At 47.0% G+C, this 22,452-nt stretch overlaps 1 protein-coding gene across 3 annotated transcripts; it reads right to left on the bottom strand.

The window, feature by feature from the left end:
* Positions 1-9,965: 9,965 nt before the first annotated feature.
* On the bottom strand, positions 9,966-22,311 carry TMEM230 (transmembrane protein 230). Of its 3 annotated transcripts, XM_083368265.1 has the most exons (5): positions 21,863-21,921; positions 19,440-19,546; positions 18,813-19,046; positions 14,184-14,306; positions 9,966-11,732 (listed from the first exon to the last, which is right to left on the bottom strand). In XM_083368265.1, the coding sequence occupies exons 3-5, from the start codon at positions 18,906-18,908 to the stop codon at positions 11,592-11,594; spliced, it is 360 nt and encodes a 119-aa protein (XP_083224391.1). In that variant the 5' UTR covers positions 18,909-19,046; positions 19,440-19,546; positions 21,863-21,921; the 3' UTR covers positions 9,966-11,591. The 3 variants fall into 3 exon arrangements, with proteins under 3 accessions (XP_083224391.1, XP_083224392.1, XP_083224393.1); XM_083368266.1 differs by lacking the exons at positions 19,440-19,546; positions 21,863-21,921 and adding an exon at positions 22,174-22,311; XM_083368267.1 differs by lacking the exon at positions 19,440-19,546 and having other exon boundaries at positions 21,863-22,123.
* Positions 22,312-22,452: the final 141 nt, after the last annotated feature.

Raw genomic sequence — 22,452 nt, 5'->3', positions numbered from 1 at the left:
GCATTATTACAAAGTCAGCTTAATTGCCCCCAACAATCTGGGTCCTCATTTTACCTACCTCGGAAGGATGGAAGGCTGAGTCAACCTTGAGATATCTCAAGAAAGTCCAGATGACCTGTCCTGCCCAATGCAATAAATCATGGATAATTGAATCAGCAGCAACTGGCTGGATGTATCCCAACAGTGAGCCAAAACAAACCATCACACTGACTGGGTTTAGGTGTCCCACGGATTCCTGGTTTGACTAATCGGGGCTCCCTAGATAAGTGTGATTTGCTGCCTTCACACAGAATGCAAAGCTGTGATTTAACATCCATTTTTATAGAGGTACACAATCAAAGCTTTATCACACCGAATGGTTCCCGGAAGGTTACCCTAGAAATTCCCAGGTCTGGCCCCAAATTGCAATTGGTAGCTTGACCAAAGGAATATCTGATAAAAGTCACGATTAGAGAGTTTTGTGCTAAGAGACCCCTCATGGCTGCTGTAAAAGTGAAAGAGGAGAGGTTTTCTGACTTGCAAGATTTTTTAAAATGTAACCTTAGAACAGGGGTGGGGAGCTACGGCCCCTATGTGATCGGTGGACTTCAACTCCCAGAATTCCTAAGGCAGGTGGGGAAGTATGGTCCCTTTATGACGGGTGGACTTTCTGGGAGTTGAAGTCCAACAGACGTAAAGGGGCCATAGTTCCCCACCTCTGCCTTAGAATAAAAATAGAGCTATTACTCCTGGGTTTCTTCTTATCTGGACTACCTCACAAAGCTGACATCAGTCTTGCTACACTGAGACTTTTCCTCTCCTTTACAGTCCAAGAAACTAAGCAGGATCCCTTCCAAGATGTTTGCCTCACCCTCCTTCCTTCTCTGGGCTCAGCAGCCTTTTATCTGATTCTTACCTCGTCTCTTAGCTCCTCTTGTCTCCCAAGGCCATCCCCATCCCCAGGTGGCCAGAAAGGCCCAACAGAGACTCCAGTTCCTCAGGGTCTTGCAGAAGAACAGGGTAGAACAACGGCTAATGACCCTCTTTTACCGGTCTACTATAGAGAGCATCCTCTCGTACTGTATTGTGGTTTGGTATGCTGGTCTGACAGCCGTGAATAGGAAGGCATTACAGAGGGTGGTGAGCACAGCACAAAACATCGTGGGCTGTCCCCTGACTCCACTGGATAACATTGCCAGGGCTCGCTGCCTTGGAAGAGTGAGGAAAATCCTCAGGGACGACTCACACCCTGGTCAGTACCTCTTTACTCTCCTCCCATCGGGTAGGAAATACAGGAGCATAGCCAGCCGTACCAACAGCTTCTATCCATGGGCTGTCAGGCTCTTGAACGGGAAATAACTTTATGTATGATTGACTTGTGAGGCCAGTGTGTTGTGTGCAATTAGCTCACATGGTGTAATAAGATAGAGGGTTTGTTGCCACTGTGAGTTGGGGGGGGCACAAAGGGAGGCTCAGCCAATCTCAATGTATACATGGTTGTACTTTGACAATAAAGGTTTGTTCATTCATTCATTCATATTATTATTATTAATTTTATTTGTATACCGCCATTTGTATACCGATATACAGACCAGAGCCTTGGTGGAGCAGTGGGCTAATGCCTCCTTAAGTAACACCAGCTGCCTGCAATTAGTGCAGGTTCGCATCCCACCAGGCTCAAGGTTGACTCACCCTTCCATCCTTCCCAGATAGGTAAAATGAGGACCCAGATTGTTGGGGGCAATTAAGCTGACTTTGTAATAATGCCACTTGGGGTGTGTGTGAAAGCCCTAATAAGCAGGCATATACACAGAATGAAGGCTACTGCTAAGTTTGTAAGCCGCCCTGAGTCTTCGGAGAAGGGCGGGATATAAATGGAATTAAAAAAAATAAATAAAAATAAATATAGACCATTACAGGAGCAGAACCTTACAAGTCTAAAAGTACCTCTCCCCCCACCCTTTACAGCCCAACAAACTAGGGACGGTCTCTTCAGAGATGCTTTCCACATCTCCACTCCTTCTGTGGGATCAGCTATCTCATTCTTGCCTAATCTGCCCACTCTTCCTCCTATCTCCCAAGGTCATTCACACAGACCATCGCTTCCTGTGAATGGGCAACACGCTTTTTAAATGAGTTGAACCCCTTGTTTTTGAAGATTTGAGGCATCAAATAGCACCCCTGGGAGGAAAGTTGGTCCCCCCTCCTGATGAGCAAGTGCTCAGCTTTGATGCCACCTCCGTCCAAAGGACATTATGGAAAGTTAACATTCGGAAAGCAGCGGGCCCAGATAATCTCCCTGGGCATGTTCTTAGGGAATGCGCAGATGAGCTGGCTTGTGTTCTTACAGATATTTTCAATCTTTCCCTGCAGCAGGCGGTGGTCCCAAAGCGTTTCGCCAGTGCCAAAAAAGCCTACAATTACGGGTCTCATTGATTACCGTTGGTTGCACTGACATCCATCATTACGAAGCATTTTGCGAGGCGGATAAAGGACATGATTGTATCTAGCCTCCTGCCAGCATTTGACCCTCTTCAGTTTGCTATCTCAAGGGGATGGAGGGAGGAGGGGAATATAGAAAGCGAGTTATCCCAAGCACATGAAGGTCCCCCCCCCCAATAGAATGGCAGGCCCTAAAAGCAGAACATTGACCGAGGGAAGAGAGGAGTAGTTTGGGGTCCTGACGGGCTGCTTTGCTTAACGACAACACTGCAGTCTCAGCTGCGATTGCTAAATGAGGACCACCTCTATGGCAAATACGAATATGTGATCTTACTTCCTTGATCATCAGGAAGGCCCTAAGCCTTTACGAAATTTAGTATTTTTCGGAACTTGTTGGACAAACTTGTAGTCTTTTATTTGAGTGATCTGCTGATCTACTCTGAGGATCCTGCTCTCTACAGTGAATAGATTCAGGCAGTTCTTCAGAGCTTTTGCAAATGAAAGCTAACCTGGAGAGATTTTTTGCTCTGTCCATCTTGCATTACTGGGCTATCTTTCTTCCTTGGAGAAAACCGATGGATTCTGCCAAAAGTAAGTTGATTCTATGGGAAAGGGGCTCTCCCACCTTCTCGGGGCTGTTTTCTGAACTTAATAAATCATAAAGTTGTTTTTATTATGCTATATTATTGTTATGCAATCTTGCAGACCAGTGGAATGGCTTCCCTCCTAGAGTTGTCACTGGAGGCTTTTGAGAAGGGGAAAGGGGCAAATCACCATGGGACAATTTAACAATTAAACTTAATTTTTTAAAATAAATAAAAAAATATTTTAATTTTTGTCATCCATATTTCTTTGTCCTTTTTTAATGATTCATTTCCACCATTTCTTTGATATTAGTGTAACTGCTGTCTCGCAGCAAATTCTCCTGCGATGAGTTGGTCAAGGCAAGTTGACCACAGCGAATTGTCATAGACCCTTTAAGAAGAGTGGACAGCCACTTGTGTGAAACACTCTAGGGCAGGGGTGTTAAACTCACAATGTCACGTGATGCCTCGCAATGTATCGCGACTTTTTTGCCATTGCCGGCAATGGGGTGGGCGCAGTTTTGTTATGATGCATCCAGCCCGTGGGCCGGCAGTTTGACACCCCTAGGAGGTCTAGGAGGGTCTCCTGCTTGAGCAGGGGGTTGGACTAGCAGACCTCTAAGGTCCCTTCCAGCTCTGTTATTATTTTTTTATTGTTCTGATCTTTGTTGGGATACATTTTTGCCTGCCTGCTGCTCTCACCCCATCCGCCTGTCTTGCCAACAAAGAGGTTCCATTTGGAAAGTTTTCTCCTGGCCACCAGGACCGTCTCTTGGGCAGATGCTCCACCCTTGTCAGCCCTTCAAGACAGAGCAGATTAGGAAACCAAAGTCCTGAATGCAAATCCTATTTTTATTACCAGGTTATAATAATAGAATAAATGGGACGCGGTGGAGAGCAGAGGGTGACGCGTGCCGCTTTAAAACGAGCAAAAAAAATAAAAGAACAAGATCAGCAGAAGTTTATGGAACTTTCAAAACGTACTTACAGCCAAGCAGTGGGAGGAGCACGGCCCAAAGGAGATAGTGGGCCTATTAAAGATGTGCTCCAACAGCTTTGGGATGACATGCATGGCGACTAAATTTTTAACTTGGAACGTTAATGGACTAAATTCACCACAGAAGAGGAAGAAAGTTTTTCAATATTTAAAACAATTCAAGATAGATGTTATATGTTTGCAAGAAACGCATATTAGGGTTATGGACCAAAAGTATTTATCGAACTCAAGGTTGGGCACGCAATTTGTTGCTTCTGCAATGAATAAGAAAAATGGAGTGGTTGTTTATGTTAAAAGTGCTTTAACAGCGGACTTAATTGAAGCAGATAAGCATGGAAGATACGTTATGATAGAGTTGCTGTTAGAAGGTAAAAAGACGCTTTTAGTTGGATTATATGCTCCTAATCAACAACAAGCTGATTTTTTTAGTTTACTTCACACAAAGCTTACTCAGTTGGATTATAAATCGTTTATTTTTATGGGGGACTGGAATGGTGTTTTGGATGTACAGATGGACAAGGCTGGTTCTTTTAAGCGCGTTCCAAGTCATGCTAGACTGCCTAAATCCTTTTTTGAAATGAAGGATGATTTGGAACTGCGAGATATTTGGCGTGATATACATTTGCATGAAAAGGATTATACTTTTTTTTCTGACAGACATCAATCTTTTTCCAGGATCGATTTTATTTTGCTGACTAATGACTTTTTTTCTAGGATTAAGAAGGTGAAGATATGTGCAAGAACTATTTCTGATCACAGCCCAGTTTGGTTAGAGATTAATAAGGAGAATAGAGATAGGCGCTCGTGGCGCGTAAATGAGAATTTGTTTAGAAATCAGAGAAATGTGGAAGAATGTAAACAGCGGATGAAGGATTTTTTTGAAATTAATATGAATAAGGATACTTCTATGGACATGGTTTGGGATGCTAGCAAGGCCTACATGAGAGGGGTGTTGATATATATGAATAATAAACACAGACGTACTTTGGAAGCCAGGAGGAAAGAATTGGAGAATGAAATTAAGGAAAAAGAAAAGGCTTTGATTTTGAATCCAACGGATGTGAAGACTAAGGAGGTTATTAAGTTATTAAGAGGACAATTTGATAAATTAATGGCTGACCAAGTGGCAACCAATTTGCGGTTTGCCAGGCACAACACCTTTTGCAATGCTAATAAGCCAGGTAGATGGCTAGCTTATAGACTGAGGAAAAAGCAAAGGGCTTCTAATATAGATAAAATTGAGCATAAGGGAAGGGTTGTATTTCAACAGGATCTTATTAAGGAAGCTTTTGTGGATTTTTATTCTAAATTATATGCTAAGGAGAAGATTAATGAAAAAGATATTGATGTATATTTGGAGAATGCTAGCATCCCGGTCCTTACGCAAGTACAAAAAGACAGGATTAACCAATTGATAACAGAAGAAGAAATTCTTATAGCAATTAAGGAATTGAAGGTGGATAAAGCGCCAGGTACGGATGGTTTGACTGCGGCTTATTACAAAAATTTACAATTAGAGATGATAAAACCGTTAAAGGAACTGTTCCAGAAAATTCAGAAGGGGGGAAAGGTGCCTCCGTCTTGGAAAACTGCTTTTATTTCTTTGATTCCGAAGGAAGACCAAGATGCTACTCAAGTTAAAAATTACAGACCGATATCACTTTTAAATACAGACTATAAGATATTTGCTAAGGTGTTGGCTAATAGACTGATGAGGGTTCTGCAACAGGTGACTCATGGGGACCAAACGGGGTTTATTAGTGGTAGGCAAATGAAAAATAATGTGAGGCATATAGTTGATGTGTTAGAGTTTTTGGAGAGGAACAACCAGATCCCTGCGGCGCTAATCTTTTTAGATGCTGAAAAAGCTTTTGATCAATTGAATTGGCAATTTTTGATGAAAGTTCTAGATAAAATGAATTTTGGGGAAAAAATTTTGCAACCGATTAGGGCATTATATCAAAAACAAACTGCCCGAATTATAGTTAATAATAGCCTGACAGAAGCATGTAATATTGAGAAGGGCACAAGGCAAGGGTGTCCGTTATCGCCCTTGTTATTTGTGTTAACATTGGAGATATTATTGGTTAAAATACGGAATTCGGAAAAAATTAAGGGTATACAAATTAGAGATCAGGATTATAGATTGAGAGCGTTCGCAGATGACCTGGTTGTTACAGTGACCCAGCCGGAGAACTCTGTTGTGGACCTGATGGAGATAATAATGCAATATGGGAAGGTTTCTGGATTTAAAGTTAATATACAAAAAACTAAAATTCTGGCCAAAAATATGACAGCTTCGCAAAAAGGCTCTCTTAGAAGGATTAACTGGATTCGAGATTGTTAAAAGGGTCAAATATTTGGGGGTGCTTCTGTCGCCCTCTAATACAAAGTTATATAAAAACAACTATGAAAAATTATGGGGGAAAATTCAAAAAGAAATGGAGAGTTGGGAAAAATTGCAACTGTCTTTGTTGGGGCGAATCGCAGCAGTGAAAATGAATGTCCTGCCTAAATTTTTATTTTTATTTCAAATGATACCGATTCTTAAGAAAGATTCTAATCTGGAGGAATGGCAGCGAGGTATCAATAAATTTGTTTGGGCAGGGAAAAGGCCACGAGTTAAACTTAAGATTATGCAGGATACTCGTGAAAGAGGTGGTCTTAAAATGCCCAATTTTAAATTATATTATGAAGCTGCTGCGTTAGCAGGAATAAGTAATTGGCTTAATTTGACACAAGAGAGATTATTAAATCTTGAGGGCCACGACTTGTTGTTTGGCTGGCACGCATATTTGTTGTATGATAAGAAGGTAGATAATGTGTTTAGAGTGCATATTTTAAGACAGGCATTGTTGAGAGTTTGGAAGAAGTATAGACATAAGTTAGATTGCAAGATACCATTGTGGGCAATCCCAAAACACGCAATAGAAAATATAAATGTTGGTTTTAAACATGATGTGACTACGTATAAGGAGATTTTAAGTTTGGAAAGAAATGTCTGGTGTCTGAAACCATACAGCCTCTTGCGAGATGAGAAGATTGTCCAAACTTGGTTTCAATATACTCAGCTACGGGCCAGGTGGAAAGAAGATCAGAAAACTGGTTTTACAATGACTGATGAAAATCTGATAAAGCAAATCAGAAATCAGGGTCCAGCACATATTAAACGGATATATCTTGCTTTGATAGAAATTGACTCAGAAACAGAACTTGTTAAAGATTGTATGATTAAATGGGCCCAAAACATCCAAGAAGTTATTACAATGGACACGTGGGAAAGGATTTGGGTGAGGAACGTAAAATTCACACAAGCTCAAAATTTAAGGGAGAACTTTTATAAAATGTTTTACAGATGGCATTTAGATCCTAAAAAGCTTGCAAGTATGTATCCGAACTATCAGCCTAAATGCTGGAGGTGTGGTGAAGAAGATGCAACATATTTTCATATATGGTGGACTTGTAAAAAGGTTAAGGCTTTTTGGATAAAAATTTGGTGGAATATGCAGAAGATTTTTAAGCAAAGGATAAAGTTTTGTCCGCAACTTTTTTTGTTGGGAATAATTACAGATGTTACAGTTGTGGACACTAAGTTGATGCTGAATTTAATTACGGCAGCAAGACTCTTAATAGGTCAGTATTGGAAGAAGGAGGAACTGCCGACTATAGAAGAATGGACTTTGAAGGTTTCCGACCTGGCAGAGATGGCAAAGATCTCGGCTTATTTGAAAGATCACTCGCAAGAACGTTATGTTATGGAGTGGAGAAAATGGATCGAGTATATCCAGAATAAATATGGGACTAAGAAGTTTCATGTAGCATTTGAATAAGTCTTCCTTTCTTTTCTCTTTTTTTCTCTTTTTTATATATTTTATATTAATAGTGTTTGTAATTACCCTATATGAGCTAGAGAGAGATGGATTTCAGAGTTTATGGTTGTTAGCATATTAATGTTTATGATTGGTTTTTCTTTTGTTCTTTATACCTTGTACGTAGCTCTGGGAAGTCGGGGGGGGAGGGGAGGGGGGAGGGGTAGGGAGGGAGGGATAGGGGAGGGGTAGGGGGGATTGTTAAAGATAAAATGTATGATAAAACTTTTCAATAAAAAAATAAATAAATAAATGGGATGCGGTGGCTCTGGGTTAGGACGCTGAGCTTGTCGATCAGAAGGTCGGCAGTTTGGCGGGTCGAATCCCGAGTGCCGCGTAGCAGAGTGAGCGCCTGTTACTCATCCCAGCTTCTGCCAACCTAGCAGTTCGAAAGCACGTAAAAATGCAAGTAGAAAAACAGGGACCGCTCCGGTGGGAAGGTAACAGCGTTCCGTGCGCCTTTGGCGTCTAGTCATGCCGGCCACATGACCAAGGAGACGTCCTCGGACAAGCGCTGGCTCTTCGGCTTTGAAACGGAGATGAGCACCGGCCCCTAGAGTCGGAAACGACTAGCACGCATGTGCGGGGGAGCCTTTACCTTTTACCTTTATCTTAATAACAGAATCTTGCAAATCTGAATGCGCTCCTCTCCCCCTCCCCCATTTTTCAGGTTCTGGTTCTGGCCCAGACTCAGATTGGTCTAACGGTTCTGTTGGTTCCGGTTCTTCCTCAAGGTCGTTTCTTCTTCCCGCCACAATTCTCAATCCTACAAATCCCACCGGTCCCTTTCTAGTCCAGACTGACATTTTGATTGGGTCTCAGGCTGCCTTTGCTCCAGGGTTTGAGGAAAACTTGCTCCTCTGAGCAATTATTTTTGCTGGACAACTTTCTGCTGGGAGCACAGCATCCATATGGCTTTAATTAGGAGCTTTTCATCACCAAAGCCTTTCTGCACTGACACCATTTCCTCAAAGGGGGCCAAACACCCCATCAAAACCAGAACGGATCACAAGAATTTGGAACACTTGCCAACTTCTTGGTCTCAGACAACATTGGATCCAGTGGGGACAATTCTTCCCCTTTTCTATCGTCATCTGTCAGGTGCAAAAGATCAAGTCTGATGGAGAAGGTCCAGTTAAACTGACTTATTGTTACTTATACCTTCTCAACTACAGATTAGCACCTGCTTGGCCTTAGATAAGTGTCAATGGAATTCAAGGGAGGTTGGACTTAAGATTGTTTGTGGGACTGTAGGGATTCCAGGCCGATCCCTCTTTTATCTCCAGCCCCAGGATCTGCCACTCCTCCTCCTACATATCTTGGAGAACAAGCCAGCCAGACCACGGCCTGGCCTTCCCTCCCCTCCCCTCCCCATAGGCCAAAGTGCCTAAACGTAAAACCAATATGCTCAAGGGGAGACTCTCAGCACATAACAACATGCTGTGTGAATGCGGAGGCACAGAACCCAGCCCATCTGCTGGTTTGTCGGCTATTACCAGAAACGTGTGCCGATCATGACTTATTTCTGGCCAACAACCAATCCAAGAAGGTGGCTTCATTCTGGCAATTTAAAGTTTGATCTAGACATGGAAGAAGCAGCAGCCTCACCCTTGTTGGTAACAGAGGCCTTATGCTCCTTCTTCAGGAATTGACTGCGTCTTCTCAAAAAGTTGGTTGGACAGCCTTTTATGAGAAAAGGGCTTATATCCATCCACCATTACTTCTGCCAGCATCCCAGTAACTTTTTTATTTATAGAAATGTAAACTGGGTTGAAACCTGGCTCAGTATGAAGCAGAAAACTAGGATTCTAGCACATTGTGTGAACTATGCCACTAACACAGTAGTTTTTCAAGTTAAGTTGGGCCATTATTTTTGCTTGTAATAAGACATAGCATATTAGGGGGGCAAACAACTGTGTTTTGTTAACCCAGATTTTGGGGTTTTCATCTTGGGTGGATTTGGTGAAAGTCCAAAGCCTTGCTACAAAAGTCCAAAATGTCAGACAGGAAACGTCCTAGGACAATGGCTCCTTATTCCGGCTTTACCCTAGAACAGAGGCCACTTTGGGGTGAAAAACTACATTAAGTAAAGACTGAACATCACAAGTTCTTTATTAAGTAGGCAACCGGCATCTGCAGATTAAGCTTTTCAACACATATTTAAGCTTTCTCTTGCATTCCACAGGCTGTAAATCCTGTGAGAGAATCCAGAGAGAAAAAGAAATGCCAGTAACTCATTGGTGGCAAAAGGAAGTCCAGGGTCTCTGCACAGCACAAGGCCATTTGTCCAGGCAGCCTGTCAAAAAATACCCTTCAAGAAATCATGGTTGCTTCAACATCAACAAATGCAAAAATAAGTGTGGCTTCACTTTGGTACTCCTGACACAGACACTTGTGCCAACTTCACACAGGTTTTGTTACTTTGAGGGCTTCAGGTTGCATGCTCGAGTGTGTTGGGTAAGTACACACGCATGTTTGCACTTTACAAACTTTCCATCTTTTCCTGGGTACACCTAGCCAGGGCTCAGTGGACAGGAATGGCCCCTTTAGGACCTGTGGACTTCAACTCCCAGAATCCCTGAGCCAGCCAAGTCCACAGGTCCTGAAGGGGCCATAGATGCCCATCCCTGATTCATACAGACTTTTGGTCTTACTAAAACAGTCTGTTTCAAAAAGCATGGAACAGAGTATTCGTCTGTGGAGAAAGGGGAGCTTTTTAACCAAGTGTTTAATTTTCTGCCTCTGCATTTAACCTATTTTTTCATATCATTGCATTTTTATATCTCTGGAATGTGCCCCACGTTATTTTCTGACGGATTCTTGTCTGGCCCTGAGTTGGAATGGGATCTGGGGATCCTAGGAAGGCATGCATCCTTGGTCCATAGACATGGGTTGAAAATCTCGGAAATGTGAGAACAGAATCTAATCACAAAATCACTTCTTCACCAAGATCCTGAAGAGATAACCTGGGATTGGAGAAATCCTCCATTGCTTGCTTTAAGAGGACTAGCTGCACACTTTTCCTCATGTAACAAAAAATTATGCCAGTGTGAGGGGGAAGAAATGCCCACCCCATCACCCCGCCCTCTGCCAAGGATGAAAGATGAAATCCCTCCTGGCTCTCATTTGTTGGCTGTACCCCAAGGGGGACTGGGAGTTTTTGGAAAGCAACGTGTTTCGAGTGCTAGAATTATTCTGCCTCATCTCCAGGACGGGCCAAGTTGTAACCCCTGAATGGAGCTCAAAGAAGCATTCAAGGCTCCCCCAGTCGGATGTGGCAATTCAACCACTTTACGAGGAAGGTCAGCCTTCTTGCAGCTAGCCCCTTGCCTAGGCAGATTTAATTAGCACTCAACCTTTCATCCCTGGATCCAGATGTCAGCTTTGCAGAGGTTCCGCTCTAGAGGGAGAAGTGAAGCGAAGCGAAGCAGAAACACCTAAATAACCCCCTGAGTTTCCTTTCCTCCTTCTGCTTGGTGGGAACACAGCTGTCGAGAACTTCCCACCTCACACCAGAAGCTCGTCTCGCAGGACCTCCTTCGCTCTCTCTGAAGCTAAGTCCTACCAAAGAAACGCCTACCAAAGAAATCCATAACGGGTATAACAGCTGCCGCGTCGATTGTCCAAAGAGAGCATTACTCAATTGGCTTGTTTCTGCATCTTCTCTCTGGAGCCAGACTGAGGTCTGGATGGCCCAAGACCTCCAGGTTCTTTAGCCTTCTAATCATCAAAATCTGGGATGTCGTCGTAGGAGTAGCCCCGGTAGCCTTTGGAAGCAAAGTAGGCGATTCGCAAGTGATAGAAGCCGGGGAGGAAAACCAGGATTCCGATGATCAAGACAGGGACTGCACGATCGGTTCCCTGGAGGACAGAAGAGGAAGAGGAAGGTCACCAGCCAGCTCAGGGCCTCAAACCCAGCAGTGAAGAGGGTGAACATCGATGATCTCCAGGCTCTTCCGGGGGGGGGGGGGGGACAGAAAGACACTGCCCCCCCCAAAATGGGAGACTGGCTCAGTCTTGTGACAGTGATGGACCATAAGCAGGAGACCCTGGTTCTAGTTCCCCCTCAGCCACAAAAGCTCCCTGATGACTTTCAGCCCCGGGGCCTGGGTAGGGTAATGGTGAAGATGCTGGATGGAGGGAACCCCAGGTTCAAGGACCCTCCCCCCATGCATGGAAACCCCTGCCTAGTTAGTTTTCGTTCTTCTAAATGAATGGAGAAGAAGACAGGAAAAGATGCTGCTAGTCTTTCAGTTAATTAAGCATGGATGAGACAGAAGAATCACCCAACCAGCATCCCATCCTCACGTAGCAGCAACAAGTCATCCCAGGGCTCTCCAAACCTGGCAACTTTAAGACCTGTGGCCTTCAACTCCCAGAATGCTGGCTGGGAAATTCTGGGAGTTGAAGTCCGCAGGTCTCAAAGTTTGGAGACCTCTGCTTTAGAGGACATCTGAGAAAAGGAAGCAATCGTGTTTTTGCACCTCAGTGACCACACATGTCTTCTGCATAGCTAGGTAAGTTCAAGGCATCTTTGTATAATAGACTGTGATACCAACACAAGCAGAAGCCACGAAAAGGCATCCTTCTCAGCTCTTTCGATTTGGAGCAGTTTCCTCCTCCAGGTACGATGGACATCATCTGACACTTGGTGGGAATTACGGGACCCAAAGAACAACTCCAAATATCTCAAGATATAGAACAGTGCTGGAAGGGACCTCACAGGTCTTCTAGTCCAGGGCTTTTCAACTGGTGGCACGCGTACCACCATGGTACATTGCCACCTGGCAGGTGGTACGTGGCCCTGCCCAGCGTAGCCAAGCATAGCGGGGGAGGGAACGAGCCAAAGCGGCGCAGCGCAGGACTTGCCACGAGAGTCCTCAGGAGCTGCACGGCTGCTGGGGCGAGACAAAGGCCCCGGGACCGGCACTTCCAGCTCACCCGGAAGAGAACGGAGGAAGAGGGGGCGGAAACAGGAGGGGCTATAAAAGGAGGCAGTTTGGGCGGGAAAGGGAGAGAGGGGAAAAAGATGCCAGAGAAACAGTTGGAAGAGAAAGAGCTTTTCTCAGAGAAGTGGTGAGAGAGAGAGAAGGATTGGGAGGGACGTGAGAGAGAGAGAGAAAAGGCTTTTTGAGAGAGAAGCAGTAAGGAGAAAGGGAGAAGAGAAGGAAGGAGATGGGAAGGAGAAAGGGGGAGTCAGGAAGAAAGGAGTATAGGGATGGATGGAAGGAGGAAGGAAGGAGATCGGAATGAGAGGGAGGGAGAGTCTGAAGGAAGTCCTGCCTTAGCACTTGGCCAACAGCAGCCCTGCTGCCCTTTCCCCATCCTCCTGGTCTATCCTGATGGTCTCCCATCCTATCGCTGAGGATGCTTTGGTCACATGGAAAGGGAGTGGGCCTCCCTCTGACCCACACACTTTGCCTTCCTGCACCCACCATGAGCAACCGGGCAAAGGAGAGCGAGCACAGCGGCAGCAGCAGCCTTGAAGAGGAGGTAAGCGCAGCCGGATGCCTCTCGGGGAAGTGGGGCTGGCCTGGGTTGGGTTGTGGGGTCCTGGTGTCCGGAAGCTCGAGGGCTGGGCTGGGCACTTGCCCTCCGCTGCCCAAGGCTCTGGGCAGCCCGCAACACCACCTGGGAGCCCCCCGCCCAGCCCAAGAGGGGCGACGAGGCTCTCTTGGTTGTCTCTCAATTGCTCTAAGCTTCTCGAGAGTTGTGAAAAGAGAAACTTCCAAGACGGGAATCCGCTGAGCTCTTGTCGGCTTCCAAAAGGGAGCTCCACATTCCTAAGCCACCACAGCCCTCCCGAATTCTGGGCCCCAAGCTGACCTCTCTGAGCCTAGCGGGGGCTTCTACAGGGCCCACTCTCCGAGGCGGCCTCCCCTGGCTCCCATCTTGGGCCACGCAGGACGCCTGCCCAGAGCTGCCCACCAGAGACCCGAGGCGGAATCGCTGCTTGCGACTTAAGGTAATCATGCGTGCTAGTGGTTTCCAACTCTAGGGGCTGGTGCTCATCTCCGTTTCAAAGCCGAAGAGCCGGCGCTTGTCCGAGGACGTCTCCGTGGTCACGTGGCCGGCATGACTAGACGCCAAAGGCGCACGGAACGCTGTTACCTTCCCACCGTAGTGGTCCCTATTTTTCTACTTGCATTTTTACGTGCTTTCGAACTGCTAGGTTGGCAGAAGCTGGGACGAGTAACAGGCGCTCACTTCTGCTACGCGGCCCTCGGGATTCGACCCGCCAAACTGCCGACCTTCTGATCGATAAGCTCAGCATCCTAACCCACTGAGCCACCGCATCCCACCGCAACTTACCCCGTGGCTAATGTAACCGGCAAGGAGGAGTGCACCAATAACGATGAGGAGGGTCCCGATCAGGAACAGCACCGTGGCCAGCGCAATCGCCTTGTAGGGAACCTTTGGGGGGCTCTTCTTGAACTAGGAGAAAAACGGGGTCAGTGCAGAACAGCCTTCCCTGGCCCCAGGTTCCAAATCCGAAAGTTCCCAGCAATGCTTCTGCTGGCTGTGGAATTCTGGGAACTGTCGTTCATGCACCTGAACGGGTGTCCAGGTTGGGGGCACAAAGTCCTTTTTTAAGAGCCGTTTTCAAGCAAAATATATAAAAAAACTGAATTCTAAATCTTTTTTCCTTGGAAGGGGGATCGAAAATAACTTTTTAAAGAAGACTTTCAGCACTGGCCCTGACCAGATCCCCTCCCAATTTTTACAAATCTCGATTCTCAAAATTCGCCACCAATTCAAAGGAATGGCACAACCCAATCGGGTGACGTTTCTGCCAAAAAAAAAAAAAAAAAAGCCCAGGACATTTAAAGCAGAGAGCCAAAGGTGAGAATCCTAACCTGGGAAGACGCTGTTCTCCTGAACAGAGCCTGCGGCAAAACAAGCCACTTGGGGTGTGAACAGATATAAAACGAAGGGGTGAAGAACAGGTTAGAACGTAGGCAGTAAAACAGGGTGCATCAGCCGTTCCTGGATCTGTGCCAACAAATCCTAGCCTGTAGGAATTTATGACAAGTTTTTACTAATGAATTCTCTGTATATCTAAACTTACAATCATAGTGGCTTAAAGTTCACCAGTGTCTTTCATGCTCCGACTCCTGAATTTGTGATTAAGGTAGGAAACAAGCTCTCGGTAACGCTTTCATACATTCTGTTTTTTCTTCTCTATCATACTTTTTTTTTGGGGGGGGGAGGCATGCTAACAGGGATCTTTTTAGTGCTGGTCCTATTATATAACTCTCTTAAAAGATTTTCTCAGCAGTCCTGCCTTCAAGGGAAGATGTGCCGTGACAAGGCTGCCCCCTGGTGGGCATCCCTACAAACAGATGAAACAGTCGGAAAAACCACAGCTGGAATCCAGCACCCCAGGCCTCCACTTCCCATAATCTTCCCCAACACTACTACTTGGGTGGACGGAGGGGGGGAGACTCCCCTATGACCCCAGCTTTCCATCAAAGTTTGAGAAGGAAATATAAAATTCTACGTCCCTCTCCCTGAAGCTGATAATTTCCCACCTTCCTCCACTGGTCTTCATTTGGGTGGGGACAGCAGGAGATACTGCCAACCCTGCAAGGTAGACACGCCAGGCAAACAACTCCTCAGGAAGGTTAAGACTGCTTAGGCTGAGACTGACTTGAACAACAGAATCCTGCAAGTGTGAACGTGCTGCACCTTTTCCTTCTTATACTCCAGTGAATTTAGGGAGATGCTGAGATGTCTCCAAACGCTGCCTTGCAGTCTGTGGACTTAAAAGAGGTTTCACCCCTATTACGTCCTCCTGATAACGGAGCTTGCCTATCTCTAAAGGGGCCATCCTTCCTTACTCCCTATAGCAGTGTTTCTCAATCCTGATAACCTTAAGGCAGGGGTAGGCAACCTCGGCTCTTTTATGACTCATGGACTTCAACTCTGGCTCAGGAATTCTGGGAGTTGAAGTCCATGAGTCATAAAAGAGCCGAGGTTGCCTACCCCTGCCTTAAGCTGTAGGGGTCAACTCCAGGCACGATGCTGGCTGGGGAATTCAGGACTTCCACACTTCTTAAACTTGCCAAGGCTGGGAAACACCACTCTATAGATAATGATCCTGGGGATTCCTTACCCTGTGCAGGTAGTCCTCGACTGATGACAAATGAGCCCAGAATTTCTATTGCTAAGCAAAACATTGTTTTGTCCCATTTTGCGACTTTTCTTGCCATGGTTGTTAAGTGAATCACTGAAGTTGTTAAGTTACTAATACGGTTGTTAAGCGAATCTGGCTTCCCCCACTGACTTTGCTTGCCAGAAAGTTGCAAAAGGGGATCACGTGACCCCGGGACACTGCGACGTCGTTAATGGTGAGTCGGTTGCCAATTGTCTGAATTTTGAACACGTGACTGTGGAGGTGCTGAAACGGTCATGTGAAAAATGGCCACGTCCCTTTTTTTCCACTGCCATTGTAACTTTGGTCACTGAATGAACTGTCGTAAGTCAAGGACCGCCTGTGGTCCACATAAATCTGCCCCCTATGAACCTGTTCTACGAGAAAAGGCAAGAGAAAATGGAGGGGGGAACCTCACGTAAACCGCAGACTGGGTCAGCAAGCCTCATCTCCACGGCTTTTTAGAAATTTCAGGCGTGGGGCCTGTCAACGGAGGCCCACGGAGGGGGGTGATCTTGCCCATTTTCAGGATCTTTGCCTGTAAATCAATAAGCAGCAGCCTGGTCTGGCCAAGGCAGCCACTCTCCTCCATCCGTGTCTTCTCTCCACTGTCCTGGTTGGTGCAAAGAGGGCCGAGCAGAGAAACCCCTGAACGAAGCTGCCCTTTCAGGAAAGTCAGACACAGCAGGACCTCTCAGGTTTCCTCCCTACAGACCTGTAACGTCTGAAAGTGACCTTAATCCTGGGTCACTGCAGGAGGAGACCCCAGGTCAGATCCCCCGTCTAGAACGCAGGGAAGAAGAGAGTCCGTCTGGTGCAGTGGGGAAGATGCTGGGAAGAGTTCGATCCTGTGACTCCTGAAGAAGTGGACAAGATCATGGGGAAGCTGAGCTCCACCACGTGTTTGTTGGACCCGTGCCCTTCCTGGCTGACTTATGCAGCCCAGGATGGGACACGAGGCTGGCTCCAGGCAGTGATTACTGCTTCTTTGAGTCAGAGTAGTTTTCCCGCCGCCTTGAAGGAGGCGGTGGTGAGACCCCTCCTCAAGAAGCCTGCCTTGGACCCAGCAATTTTAAACAACTATCGTCCGGTCTCCAACCTTCTCTTTTTAGCGAAGGTTGTTGAGAGCGTGGTGGCGCAGCAGCTCCCTTTGTTCTTGGATGAAGCTGACTACCTAGACCCGTACCAATCGGGTTTCAGGCCTGGGTACAGCACGGAGACGGCATTGGTCGCGCTGGTGAATGATCTCTGGCGGGCTCGGGACAGAGGTTGCTCCTCTGTCCTAGTCCTTTTAGACCTCTCAGCGGCTTTTGATACCATCGACCATGGTATCCTGCTGCGATGTCTCAGAGGGTTAGGAGTGGGAGGCACAGTTCTCCAGTGGTTCTCCTCTTACCTTCTGGGACGTTCGCAGTCGGTGTTGGCAGGGGGGCAGAGATCGACCTTGAGACCTCTCATTTGTGGAGTTCCTCAGGGATCGGTTCTCTCGCCTCTCCTGTTCAACATCTATATGAAGCCGCTGGGTGAGATCATTCGTGGTTTTGGAGTTGGGTATCACCAATATGCTGATGATACCCAGCTTTTTATTTCGACCCCAAACCACCCCAGTGATGCCCTCGACGTGATGTCCCGCTGCCTGGAGGCGGTCCAGGTCTGGATGGGGAGGAACAGGCTTCGGCTCAACCCTGACAAGACTGAGTGGCTGTGCGTGCCGGCATCCCGGGAAATTCCGATTATTCCATCATTGGCCATGGGGGGTGAGCTATTACCCCCCGTAGATAGGGCCCGCAACTTGGGGGTCCTTCTAGACTCACAGCTCTCTTTGGAAGAGCATATTGGAGCTGTGACTAGGGGGGCCTTTGTCCAGGTTCGCCTGGTGCGCCAGTTGCGGCCCTATCTAGACCGGGATGCCTTGCGCACAGTCACTCATGCGCTCGTGACCTCTCGTCTAGACTACTGTAATGCTCTCTACATGGGGCTGCCCTTGAGGTCCACCCGGAGACTCCAACTGGTGCAGAATGCAGCCGCGCGAGTTGTCTTGGGAGTTTCCCAATACTCCCATGTTACACCTTTGCTCCGCGAGCTGCATTGGCTACCGGTTGCTCTCCGGGTGAGGTTCAAGGTGTTAGTGATGACTTACAAAGCCCTTCATGGCATGGGTCCAGATTACTTCCGGCAACACCTGCGGCCAGCGTCAACTTCCCTCCGTCCAGTGCGCTCCCACAGAGAGAGCCTCCTCAGGGTGCCGCCGATCAAAGAATGCCGATTGGTGACCCCCAGGGGGAGGGCGTTCTCTGTGGGTGCGCCAGACCTTTGGAACCGCTTACCGGTTGAGCTCCGGATGGCCCCTGACCTTCGCTCCTTCCGGCGCGATCTCAAAACTTTCTTTTTTGAACAAGCTGGCCTGGTCTGACGGGATGGGGTTGGGTTTTTATAAATAGTTTTAATTTTAATATGTATTAATTTTATGGGCATAATGTTTAATGGCTTTTTAATTTTTGTATTCTATTTTTATTGTGTATTGCCCTGTTCACTGCCCTGAGTCCTTCGGGAGAAGGGCGGTATACAAATTAAATTATTAAATTATTATTATTAAATGCTGGGTGAAAAACCGGAAGATCCAGTTCCCTCTTAGCTGGGTGACTCTGGGAAGTCCCTTCCTATGAAGCCCAACCCACTGCAGGGTTGTGGTTATGGGGAAAACAGAAGCAGGAGCATTCCAGTTATCCAAGACAAAGGTAGGATAAAAAGGTAACCATAAAATAACCTTTCCTCCATCCTTTTACCTGCAGGTCAATGTATCCTTCGTCGGTGCAAGCGAGCTTAGAATACTTCACTTTGCTGCTTGGGATCGAAGCAGCCAAACTCGTTCTGGACGGCATCTTCAGCAGAAGCAACAGCTCCTCACAGCTACAACCCGGATCAGAGCCACAAAAGTTGTGAGTGGATAGGAACCTCCGAGTGCTTTGAATTAAGCTGTGCAAGAAGTCCCATAGCAACAAGCGCTCAGTCGCTGGAAGCTGCAATGGGGAGAATTTGAATTGAATTGAATTGATTAAATTTATGTGCTGCCCTTCTCCCTAAGGACTCAGGGCGGCTCACAACAATAAAAAGTTAAAAAACATAAAATACAAAATTTAAAAAATAATTAAATGATCAATATAATAAATAAATACATAACAGACACGTTGAAACAACAGAAAACAAACTTTTGTTCGTAGGTTGGATGTGGAGAGCTAATAATCCTAATCCTCAACCTACGACGGTAATGGAGGCTGCCCACTAGGGTCATAAATCTTAACAGTTGTAAAGTGGGTCGTCCATGTGACTGACCCAATTTTATGAGCTTCTTTTTTTTGCAAACGGTTATGAAGTGAACCCATTGTTCACTAGAAGGAAAAATATAAATTTACCTATTTTATTGTAGTAGGAATTGTTAGGAGGCTAATCTTGGGAATGAAATAGCCTGAAAGCCCAAGTAAATAAACGCACTAGAAGTCAACAGTCTTTAAGAAGAGGCCTGTGAGCAAAAAAAAGGATGGAGGTTTAGTTAAAATCAACTCATTGCCTCCTAGAAGGCACAAATGAATTTGTGTCCTGGGACCAGTAGTTATATATTAAGCTTCTTAACCGCTCATCTCGCTCAGAGGGGGGCTCTGGGTGGTGACTGGTCTCCTATGTTAAAGATTATAATGACCTGAGATCATTATCATTTGATTTGCATTCGATTACATAGAATCAGGTCAGAATGGACTCCTGGCAACTGCAGAGGTAAGATTTTCGCCATGGTGATCTCTCCCTAAGCCGGTCCTTCAGGTCGGCCAGGGGTCCCCCATCCCCACAGAGTCCGTCCGCTCTGCTGCTGGTCATCCTATTTCTCTTCCTTCCTTCCACCTTTCCCAGCACGACAGCCTTCTGCACAGAGAGAGAGAGAGAGCTGGGTCTTTGCATTGATGAGTTATGTGCTATGAAGCTGGTGTCAACGGAGGCCACTGAGGCAGCTTTTCCTCCCGTAACCTGTCCCTTCAGGTCCCCCAACGGTGCTCCCATCGCCACCCTGAGTCCCTGCTCCAGGTTGGCTGCCGTCTTTCCTTCCCTAGCATCAGAGGCTTCCCAAGGAAGCAAGATCTTGATACTGTGGGTCCGAAGTAGGGTAACTTTGGTCTGGCCATCCGTGCTATATTGTATTGTTTATAATGCAGGATTAATATAAACAGTCTTAACCAAAGCTGAAAAACAATACGAAAAAGGTCCATCCTTGGAGGGTTTCAAAGAAGAGACAAGACAGCCATTTGTCTGGAATGGTCTGGAGTGTTTCTCAACCTCGGCACTTTCAAGGTATGTGGACTTCAACTCTCAGCATAGCTGGCTGGGGAATTCTGGGAGCTGAAGTCCACACATCTTCAAATTGCCAAGGTTGAGAAACACCAGTCGGGTCTGCTTGAGCAGAGGGCTGGACCTGAAGACCTTCAAGATCCCTTCTGTTGTTCTACTTCTAGCTTTTGAACTGTTCTGCGACACGATTTGAAGAAAAGCTGGGCAGAAAATATGAGTAACTTCCTTAATGACTGCATCTATTACTGTACACATATATTCATAAATATTTTATTTTCATTCCAAATTTAAACAATAACACGTCAGAGTAATTTCCTGTAGGGTAGGGTAGGGATGCCTTTAGAAGCACCCAAACTTGCTAGACTGTCTGAAGCAAGCGTCTGGGAGAAGAAAATCAGGAGGAAGAAATAAAAAGAGGGCAAGGACAGAACAATATTTGCAGTTTCATAACTTTAAAAAACGCCTGTTTCTTTCAGAAGATTCCTCTCTCTACCGACGGGATGAGATCCAGGGAGTCCTCAATTTACAACCACAACCAAGCCCAACATTTCTGTTGCTAAGAGAGGCATTTGTTAAGTGAGTTTTGCCCCATTTTATGACCTTTCTTGCCATAGCTGTTAAAGGAATCACCACATATTAAGTGATTCTGGCTTCCCTGTTGACTTTGCATGTCAGAAGGTTGCAAAAGGTCCTGACCCCGGGATGCTGCAACCGTCATAAACATGAGTCAGTTGCCAAGCATCTGAATTTTGATTACATGACCACGGATGTAAGTGTGAAACATGGTCACAAGTCCCTTTTTTCAGTGATGTTGTAATTTTGAATGGTCACTAAATGAACAGTTGTAAGTTGAGGGCTATCTGTATTCCCAAACGCCCACCACTAGGTAGAGGGGGCTGGCAATTTTGTGACTTTTGAGGATCCAGCCTTGCTTCTGAGATGGCAGGATTGGGCTAGGCCAGGGGTAGGCAACCTTGGCTCTTTTATGACTGGTGGACTTCAACTCCCAGAATTCCTGAGCCAGCATGGCTCAGCTTGGGAACCTCTCTCTTTCCCCTCAGCGTGGCTGGCTCAGGAATTCTGGGAGTTGAAGTCCACGAGTCTTAAAAGAGCCAAGGTTGCCTAGCCCTGCGCTAGGCCCATATTTTCAACCTCAGGTGTGGACTTCAACTCCCAGAATTCCCTGGCCTGCGTTCTATGCGGCTGGGGAGATGTGGAAGCCCCCTTCCCCCTTTCAAAGTTGGCTTAGGGGCTCAGAGGTCGTTGCCATGGAGTCCAGGGACGGAAGGCAGCCAGTTGCGGTTTAGTTTAATTAACCGCAGATCCCGCGGCTTAAGGCGGCAGAGACGAGGCGGCCATTCCCCCCACCCCGCCCGCGGGCTTCTTCCCGAGCCTCCCCAGCCCACCCAAAGTCGGGCCGCTCCCCGCGGGGCGCGCGGCGGGCTCGAGCAGGCGCGGCCTCCTCCCCGGGCCGGAGGGGCTCCCCGCGTCCCCCGCCTACCTTCGGGGCAGAGCCACGGCGGCCTTCCCGGCCCAGGAAGTCGACGACCTGGCTCGCCGGAGCCGCTTCTAGGTCGCCGAGCGCCTGCGCCGCCCACGGGCGGTTCGCGGAAAGACGCCGGCCCTCCTCCTGGGGAAGGGCGCCGGGCCCGGGCAGGCGAGGCGCGCCTTTCCCGCCCGAGACAGACGGAGCCGCGGCGCCTGGCCCGGCCTTGGCTTGCAGCGCAGTCGCCGGGCGTGAAGCCGGCCTGTTTGTGCAAAGGCGACCGCTCGGTCTGTATCCAGGCTGGCGAAGTGCGCGGAGCTCCTTACCTGGGAGGATTCCGCCCTTGGGCGGGAGAGATTTGGATTTGAGGCGGGTTTGCGCCCAGCTTCTGGCTTCGGATAAAGCAGCCCGTCTTCCCGGTTCTTTCCCTGAGCTGCTGCGCCTCTCTTTTGGATGGCACCCGGGCCGAGCCACCAATGGAGCGGTTAAAACAGGGGTAGGCAACCTCGGCTCTTTTATGACTCATGGACTTCAACTCCCAGAATTCCTGAGTCAGCATAGCTGACTCAGGAATTCTGGGAGTTGAAGTCCATGAGTCATAAAAG

This window comes from Vipera ursinii, assembly GCF_947247035.1.
Source record: "Vipera ursinii genome assembly, chromosome: 8".
Lineage (NCBI taxonomy): Eukaryota > Metazoa > Chordata > Lepidosauria > Squamata > Viperidae > Vipera > Vipera ursinii.
This window is presented reverse-complemented; position numbering and strand designations above follow the sequence as displayed.

Coding starts and splice junctions, on each gene's coding strand:
- TMEM230 (XM_083368266.1), bottom strand. CDS start 18,908: ATGCCGTCCAGAACGAGTTTGGCTGCTTCGATCCCAAGCAGCAAAGTG. Junction 14,307..18,812: donor AAGGATACATTGACCTGCAG/GTAAAAGGATGG, acceptor TTTTTCTCCTAG/TTCAAGAAGAGCCCCCCAAA. Junction 11,733..14,183: donor CCGGTTACATTAGCCACGGG/GTAAGTTGCGGT, acceptor TCTGTCCTCCAG/GGAACCGATCGTGCAGTCCC.